Source organism: Ischnura elegans, chromosome 3 (assembly GCF_921293095.1).
Source record: "Ischnura elegans chromosome 3, ioIscEleg1.1, whole genome shotgun sequence".
In the NCBI taxonomy this organism is placed as follows: Eukaryota; Metazoa; Arthropoda; class Insecta; order Odonata; family Coenagrionidae; genus Ischnura; species Ischnura elegans.
In genome coordinates this window covers 95,534,973-95,544,839 of record NC_060248.1, presented here as the reverse complement: position 1 = coordinate 95,544,839, position 9,867 = coordinate 95,534,973, and the positions used below count along the sequence as shown (strand labels likewise).

The following is a 9,867-nucleotide window of genomic DNA, read 5'->3' as shown; positions in this document are numbered from 1 at the left end:
GTAGGCGTATAACTTGCTTCTTTGTGGTCTTATAAATTCAGTCATTGTCTACAATTGGTGGTGGCCTTTGATGCCCTATTCTAATAAAATTTCACATCTGTAGTTCATTACAGAATTTCTACCAGTGGTTGAAATTCTGTAATTGTGTTTTGCCAGTTTTTATCACTTGCTAAGTTGTAACTTACAGTTTCCCATGCTTTGTAATATACTGATAACCGAAGATTTTCTCCTGATGTTATGACCATTTTGGGTTGTCACATTCGTTCACTAGAAGTGAAAATAACCTATCTTGGTTTGCCCATTGGTAATCAAAGAATCAACTGAATTAAGCTTTGTTTGAGCTGTTATTGAATCTTCTGGTGTTTGGACTTAAAGTTCTTAGTTTCAATATTTGGTAATGTGAAGTTCAGTGGCAGATATAAGAAGGGGGTATGCTCCCCCCTCCATTCGATTGAAACACTCACTAGATAAAATTGAAAATTTTAGAGGTTGCCATTTAGAAGAGAAGTATTTAGTTATATTTTATAATATATTTAACTGCCTTAACGAATTGAAATACAAAATAGCTCTAAACTTAGGGCCTATTTTACATGCTTTTGGTGTGTTACAATACAGTGGCAGATCCAGAAGGGGACTAAGAGGGGCTATAGAGCCCCTCTTTTTGGTAACCAATTTACACTAGATAGAATGGTAATTTTGTTCAAACCCCCACTGCTACTGAGAGGCTTCCCCCATTTAGCCCTCCCCCCCCTTGTCGCTATTGTGGATCTGCCACTCTTGCTTAATGAACTGTCACTCAGTTCTAAATCGTTTGATAGTTGGGTTCATTCAATAATTTAATGATGCAATACTGTACTGAAAAAATGGCATTTCTAAGAGTTTTTCATGTAAGGCCGCATTGTGCTTAACTGATGATATTTCATTGAGATAAATGAGTTTTATTATTATTATTATTATTATTAAAATTGTTACAAGTAGGCATTTAGCCTGGTGGTAACATGTACTTATGATGAAAAAAAAAAACAATAGAAAACACTGAAAAAACAACAGAAAAATTGAAAAAACAATAGAAAACATTTGAAAGAACAATAGAAAACATTATACAAATCCCTTTTGGTCCCTACTTCTTCAGCCGCTTTTTAAAACTATGTAAATTTTTCGGGAAGGACTCAAATAGTTCTGCTGGTAGGTCGTTCCAGTCCCTTATGGTCCTATTTAAGAAGGAGAACTGCTTCGCATTTGTCCTTTGTGATCGGCACTTTATCTTGAACTGGTGATCGTTTTTACCAACAAAGTTGGGTTTTGATATGTCCTTCCCAAATTCTTTCATCATTGAGGTATGATTCAGGAGACATTATGACATCAACAGAAATCCAGAATGTGAGCTGAGGGAGAACTTAAAATTCCTTGATGCTGTAGGCCACGAATTCCACCTATAATTTTCTTTCTTTAATGCCATAAATTTTTATTCTTCATTTCTCGTATATTGCCCTGGAAAAATATTAATCTGCTAATAATTGTAAATGTAAATACACATTGACAAATCATAATCATTTAAGATATTTTTGCAAGCTTCAAAAGTATGCAAATTTTCATGCCACTAACCATTACATTTTAGACAGAAATCCAGTGGAAAAGTAAAAAGGAGCCAAAAAAGAAAATGAAAAATTTTGCAAAACAATGAAAGCATTGCTTCACAGTCATTGAAAAAAAACTTAATTTGGAGTTCTCTAATGAGTTCCAGCAACCCATGTAAATCTATTTCACTGCTAAGCATGGATCAAGGGCTAAACTTCACTCAAAATCATATTACATGATGGAGTTGAGGCATGTAAGAGAGGATGAAATCCAGATTCAAAGAAGAAAGTTATGTAAAGCCTAGTGGAGATGAGGAACCCATCACTGTAAGATATGGCTTAAAGAATTAGCATTTTATAAACAGCTTGGTAAATTTACGGCAAAATATATTATTTACCCAATAAGAAGTAGAACCAGCATCTTCTGATTTCTTGAATACCCCTAAATAGTTAAAAAGGCATCTGATTTCCCTTTGGAAATTCACTGTAGAAAATTATGGCCTGGTGGTTGCAGTGCAGCTAAAATACCCGATTGCAAATTGTAAGGTTATGATTTGATTTGTGGTAAAGCTTAGTGATTTTTGTGAGCACATTTCTTCCTCATGGTTAGAACCACACATCTGTAGATGCTGGATGGTATGATTTAGCTCTAGCCATCTCTGTGGGAACTTGATGATGCTGGATTCCAAGGATTTAGGACTGTACAAGGGTGTGATCACCCTGAGTGATCGTGGAACCTTGTAATGGAGCAGTTTCCTCCCAGGCATAGAGGTGTGTGTGGTGTGTGCATGGTATGGCAGCGTTTCATAATACCTGACGATGCTGTTTGACCACAAGCAATGATTTCATGCATCTGTACAAACAACTTTGCCACATTAATGATCACGTGCCTGACATTAACAGCCATAGATGCATGGTTCTTGGAGACCTTGGGTGTGTAAAATGAAAGGGACTGCACACTAAGTCAATTTTTTATATGGTTAGTTGCATTTCGCATTAACGTTTACTATTTTCCCACACACATTTCAGGTTTATTTATTCCCCCACGAACAACCAACAAAATTCACTCACCTTTTTGTTAAGGCTGTTTTACATTGTACACGGAATTGCGCAATCTGACGAATGTGCGAAGGCGCAATCAAAATTGCGTCGTGTAAAGCGGTGAATTGCTAGAACACATGCGTGGATGCAATACAGCAAAATGGCCCGTTCTAATTTCGTTCATTCATTCGCGCAATTCCCCACCATTTTAGAAATTAATGCAGCTCTAACCTGCGCAATTCCGTGCCTGGTGTAAAACGACCTTTAGATTTATCTCTTTCCGTGGATTGTCACAAACTTTTTTTTCTGACAATTTACAATGTTGATGCCACTGAGGTCCTCAGAATAATCTTTAATCAGTAAAAAATTCCTTTTTAAGTATTAAGGGGTATTCTAAAGTTACTTATTGCATACCCATTATGCCTGAATGAGGTCCATAAAATTTAAAATTTGCATTCCCAAGATTTTCGAGACAGACCAGGTAAGTTATTCTCGGAGTACGCAACTTACATCTAATAAATGTGGTAAGCTTTCAATAACTTAATAATATAGTGATTGCTTATGAAAATGTTTGCTTAGCTATTGGAAAGCTTCCACAGCAATGACCTGTTCTATGGTTAGCTGTGGAGAAACCAACCAGTTAAGATTGTGCCATGTAAAATGGCAAAAATTTGCTCAGAAGAAGAGAAGTGGAGATGTAGGGGTGAGGTCATGCTGATTTAGGATGGGGCTGTAAGGGAAATTATTTGTAGAAATCAATATAATTTCTTTTTATTCCCTTTGGGTCAAGGGCGGATCTAGGAATTTTTTGGGAGCTGGGTCTGATAGGCAAACGGTCTCATCATATTTGGAATTAGAAACTAACTTCCCTAAATCCGCCTATGCTCTGGGACCTCATATTTTTAAAACTTTTTTGGACATAGGTCTTTCCTAGGCAAAATGCAATGCATACCTTATACATATTTTCTAATGGCTGAATCTCTCCTAAGTATGTGATTCTATGACAGCCTTGGTACCCTATGCTCTACTGGCCCATTAGTTTATATACATAATTCAGTCAGCATCCTATCATGATGACAGATTATAAAGGCGGCTTTACACAGTGAATGATCATGCGAATGAAATAATTTGCCATGTATAACAGAAAAAATTTGCATATGAAGCTTCATGCATATGGTCTTTCAGTGAAAATTAGAACATGTTCCCTTTTGCTCGCATGATCCCGTGAATGATGGCATGATCATTCACCGTGTGTAGCGGCCTTTATCTAGGGAGAGAATCTTCTTTATTATTTCTACTGTATCTTTGTATCTTGTACCTTTTTCTCAACTTATGCTCAACCAAACTCTACAAATGATGTACCAAAATGCAGAGAATTTATCAGAGAACATGCGACGGCATATCTAACTTCCTAAATATTGCTATTGTTTCCTAAAATTGGTTTTTAAATAATAAAAAAAAAACAAAAAAAACTGTAAATATTCCTGAAATTAACGGCGCATAAAATGATGCATTTGTTCATTTGCAACAATATCTCGCATTCTTTAAATAACTTTTATCAAAATGCGGCTGATTCCACATTCAAGTCTCCTGCTAATACGTAAGTATGAGTCATCAATTGCGTTTAACGGAGGAAAGTGTAATTACTTCCAATGTTGTGTTTAAAGAGGTCCTCTGACTTCAATTTGTGCATAAACATTCCAATTAAATTTGCACATAAGGCCCTGCCTTTTTTTCTACATTTTAAAATTAGAAACGCACCTATCACTCTGTGGACCTGCATTGAAAAGAGCGGGGGAAGCCCGCTGGGAGCGGGCGCATCACGCTCGTATATTTTATTTCTATTTGGCATACTTACAACATCATGCTATCTACATTTTTGACTAGATACTTTCTCATTTTTAAAAGGACTCCCAATCTTCTCCTTCTTCTATTGATATTTATCTCCTTCCAATGCGTATATAAAACTGAAATGAACCTTCATGCTAAAGCATAAATATCACCTTGCCGTTTTTGCTCTGATGAAACAGTTGCAATTCAGTATTGGATGACAAAAAAAAAACTGGATAAGAACTTGTTCAATAAAAATCAGACACATTATTTACATTTCATTTATGACTAGATTTCATAAAATATTTTATAATGTTACACATAGGACCATAAGTTCAAATTTGTGCACAATCTTTCACTTGAGTGATTTATGAAAAAGTAAAAGCAGAAAAACTGTCCACATCATAAAGGCTATGATGTTCATTTTCTTTTGTATTGTCAGTATTATTGTGACACAGGAAAACATGTATCAACCATCCGTAATACCAATCACCTCAAAAAAAAATATTTTGGCTCAGTGACCAAAAGCAATTTTACATAAAATTGAGAGATGGATAAGTGATGAACAATGCTAATCTATAAACCTCTTGACTGTAGCACCACTGTAATGTTACAAAATCGAAGTCTTTCAACATTTATCATGTAATTTCAATGCTGAAAAGTCTTAAAAGCATTTCTTCATATTCAGATATTGAAAAATAAATTCTGTTCCCAAAAAACACCAAAACCACAACTTTTCATGGCAATCTTATTCACTAAAGATGAACTGTATCCATCTTCACAACACCATGTGTAGTATATGGTTTATTCAGCTTGAGGCGACCCTATTCATGATGAAATCACATTCAAATATGGTGGCCATACAAACCTGCTGTATGCCCAGTGGAAGATGAGTATATATAAAACACATTAAACTAATAACAGCTGTTTCACTCAATTAACAATCACAAATAAATGTGTGTTAGGACATACAACATGCCAGTAAAGTTTTATTTTAGAAGCCTTGGTAATAATTCACTTGTGTGGATTGAGCATTAGGAACCTAAACGAAGCACTCGCATCAGAAGCACAGGTCACAATAAATTAATGAAATAGGGATTGAAATTCAACGGACAAATAAAAAATGTATTACTCTAAGAGGAGTAAGTCCCTTCACAATCACGAAGAATGAAGATATGAAACGAGTGAACTAATTGATAATTTTGAAGTTGTAATTTTTCATGTAATTATGTACCCTAAATCTACATTAATTTCACCAAATATGTTTGCTTGCACTTAGAGCCTTTACGAAAGCCTTTTCATAGACATTGCAGTGCATTTATCACACTGACAATATTAGAATGTTTTATTCTCTCAACCTGAAACAACAATTACATTTGCTGTAAATGGCCATACATCAAGATACACATTCTCTTGCACTCTAAACCACAATATTTTACGTGACATCACAAAAATTTCATCACTTAATTTTGTTTCCAGACACATTTATGGACACCCCTAATATAAAGTTGGGTATTTTTTCTCAATAAGAGTCATCACTGGAATTAATTTACCTACACTTTTGGCATGCCAACAGTAAAACCTATTCTTGAGTTTTGACCAAGAACCTTAACACATGTACTCAAGTGCTGGTGAGGTTCAGTTCGAGTTGAGTTGGAAGCACAGTTTAAGTTAACAGAGTACCATACCATTTAAGAATTCAAAATTAATGAGTACGCCAATTAATATAGTAATTCCTGCATGGAAAAAAATTTTTCCATCAACTGAATATTGCATGGTATAAATTTTTAATGTGACCTTTTTACGATTCATCAAATTAATTTGAAGAGGGAGTAATATTCTGTTGATTATTGTGTCTTATTTGAGACAATCAAACCTTTTAATCACATGTGTGCATGATGAAAGTGAGCATGACATGAGCATGGATTAATGCTCCTCCAAGATTTTTCTGGATATACAAGTAAGTCTTTAAGGTCCAAACGACAAAAATCTTTGGCAAACCAATAGATGCAGTCGAGATTATATTTAAATGGTTGAGACAAGAGCCAAGATATAAATTCATGGGATGCATTCAGTCAGAAAAGTGTTTAGGGAGGTATGACAGCAATTTCACTCCGTTATGCAGGAGAAAAACCAAAGATATCCGATAAAACAACACTGGAGACAATCAATGCAGATCATTAAGATGTGAAGTCTACAAAACTGCTGTTATTACACAGTAACTAAAGAAAGTAGACCTGAGATCGAAATTTTAAATGAGTGATGCATTCATGTGCACAAAAGACCAAATTGGTAGAAAGGTAAGTTGATTTTTAAAATTTTAGTATACATAGCCTGTGAAATAAGAGCTAATGGCATAAATACCTTTTGTATGGAACTACAAATCTGGATACTGAAATGGGTATAGAAAATTCACTATTGGCTCTGTTTTAGTGCTGAGGTTGAAGTTTGTTTGGGCTAATATCGTTTTTTATTCAATTGAAATGACCTCATTATGGTAAGTATGATGTCTTGAAGCATAGTTATCCCACTGTTGTCCCTATATATTTTTTCTGTTCTCGATTACCTGGAAATGTCCCACTCAAAGGTATGTACGTCTAAGTCAAGTATAAGAACACCCCAATAAAGTTACTTGAAATGGATACGAAAATTCAAAAATTAACAGCAGGTAATTTCTAATGAAAGTTACCTTCATTGTTTAAAAATTGCCTTCAGTAAGACTTTCCAAATGTTAATAACATATAAACTTACTTGATTGCTCCTATTAAAGAACTTCATGCCACGATTTCTTTAATGTGACCAGTTCAAACTTATGGAGTTAATTTTAGGTGCTTTAGAAATTATTGTAAAGTGAATAGGAATGAACTTACATTACAGCCTATATGGTTGGTGTTTAGTCGATTTTAAGAAACTTTTTGATAAAATGACATTCAAAAACTTAATGAATTAATATAAATAAGAAAATGGGAATGAATGTCATTGGCTACTTCTATATGGCTCAAACTGCACAAAATAAGTACACTGAAGGAAGTCAGGATGGACAATCATGCAATGTAGGGTCAGATTGGAGTATCTTTGATCATCTTCGTTCTTTAGTCAAGAATGTACATGTAAAAAAAAAGGTAGGATGGGATGGTGTGATGATTCCAGTGCTATTAAATCAAAAGCTGAATCATGATTTGCATATTCCGGAAGTTGTTACGGAATGCAGCACGTTAAAAAATAATGGAGGAGCCCATAAAAACCATTGGCAACAAATTTATGGGAAAGTATTCATCAAAAGGTCAACCTTCTCCTGGATAATGGGTAATTGTAACACAAGATTACTTCATGAAAACCTGCAACACTTTAAAGTTTATCAAAAATTTAGCAGAAAAAACGATCCTGTACTCGTAATGCCATATGACTCACATGTGATAAAATTCTTTGATTAAGAGACCAAATATGAAAGTAAAGCTGGCCATGAAGTGTTGTTCACTCATTTCATCAAGAAGATAAACAGTAAATACAAATCTACAAGGTTTTTAAGTTTAGGATACCTTTCTTAAGAGCTCATTTTCCATTATTTCCTCCCCTTTGAGGTTCCATTATTTTTTCTCACAGTTGTGTTCAAACAATTAAAAATTCAGAAATCAATCCTCACAGATACGAGCTTTGGATAAGATTAATGTGAATGACTTCACTGATCACAATCCAATAAATTATATACAACTCAAAACACTATAAACTCACGATAAAATGCTGAAATTTTTACAAAGGAGTAAAAATTCAAAACTCCACTTTTGTTCAGAAAAAAATGTAACAGAAAACCAATGAAATAGGTTCATTTGGAAAACCTAAATTCAGAAACAACTGGTAGCCATCTACCAACAGAAATTTCCCTATAAATGCAGAGAAAGTTATTCCACCAAAGTCAACACGTAGTGAAATGAATATGTGCCAAAAAAATTACCTTCTGGTATGCAAGCAATAATGTCTCGATTCATGGCAATTTTTTCGGACACAGTCCTCGCACCAAGCACTGGTGAACCTCATTTGCCTCTTGACCCATATCTCTGCTACAATAAACACACTAACAATGAATGCTCAGAAATGTTTCTTGCCAGACTTGAAAAAATAAAATATATTTCTTTACGCAACACAACCGACCTGACTTGAGGTCTCGTAAAGTCTGTGTTGCCCCCCCTGCCTTTGTCAGTTTATTTTGGGAGTCACTTTTACTACCTGCCTACACGAGTCATGTTGATGCACAGCTGGTGGTCCCTTCGATCCCCCCAACCACCATTCCCCTTCCTCGGCTTTTGCTGCTTCCCATTCTTGCCGCTGCCACCTCCGCCCGCCCCTCCATTTGCTCCCCCTGTGAAGATCAACGTCAGATGCGACGGGAAAAAGTGTTTGCTTGCCTGTTTCACCACCTGCTGAACCTTCTGGATCACAGCCGTGGGCTCACAATTGTTCTTCTTGTGGTGGACACCACTGAAAGTACACACACAAACGTGTAATTACAGGTCAAAGCAAAAAGGAGACGAAAGCAAAGGAAATATGTATGATTTACTTCACTTCACAAGGGTTTTCTCCTTTGGCAGCCAGTCTCGAGGTTATGAATTTTTCATGATAACACACCAGGGAAGGGGAGGATGTTTACTTAACCCATTTATGTCGTACGGGTCATTTTCAACCCATTCAGAAAATTATCACTCTGCGATGAAGTATTACAATAGAAAATTTGGGTTCATGGAAAATGTAGTAGAAAGATATTTTGTGGGATTCGTAGCATTGAATGGCCACCATTTCAACTACAGTCTCTGGTGTCGACGCTCACATTCAGGATGGAAAATGAGGGGTGTTCTCGTCGCACTAAATCGTAAGTAGCATAATACCGTATTTCTCCTAATATAGTTGACACGTGAGTTTCGAAGAAAAAAATGGGTTTGAATGTAGTCCCCCCCTTTACTTTTACCATAGGCATTTTCAAAAAAAGGGGGGACTATATTCAGATAAATATGGTATGTAATAATTATGAAATATTCAATGTTTACACAACTAACAGTTACTAATGTATGAGGGTATACATACATGTATGAAATTTGATTTTAATATTTTGGCTCAAGTTGGAGCTTTGGTGCTTGCGCAGTGTCAAGGATACTGTCTTCACGCAGATTTGTATCATGGTCGCCGATGCAAGGGGGCTTCTGAAAGGCCTTTTGGTTTAGGTTGAGGTGAATCAGTGGTATACCAGTTAGCAGACGTATTACAAATACTTTTCCTGGAATATCCTTTTCTTTTTATTTCGATAATTTCTTTACTAGTACTAAGCTCATGTCAGTAATTCGATGGAGAGATATGAAGGCAATAGGAATAGTTAGGATTAACATGATTAAATTTCTATTACCATGATGAAAAGATCAAGGGGTACCTT

General features: G+C 35.5%; 1 protein-coding gene across 4 annotated transcripts in view; it reads right to left on the bottom strand.

Annotated features, from left to right (window-relative positions):
* Positions 1 to 4,713: 4,713 nt before the first annotated feature.
* Positions 4,714 to 9,867, bottom strand: part of LOC124156166 (alpha-1,6-mannosyl-glycoprotein 2-beta-N-acetylglucosaminyltransferase) — a 757,523-nt gene continuing 752,369 nt past the window's right edge. For all 4 annotated transcript variants that reach the window (XM_046530525.1, XM_046530524.1, XM_046530523.1 and 1 more), the window contains one exon: positions 4,714 to 8,924. In XM_046530525.1, the coding sequence (XP_046386481.1) occupies positions 8,669 to 8,924 (256 nt within the window). In that variant the 3' untranslated portion in view covers positions 4,714 to 8,668. The remainder of the gene's footprint in view (positions 8,925 to 9,867) is intronic.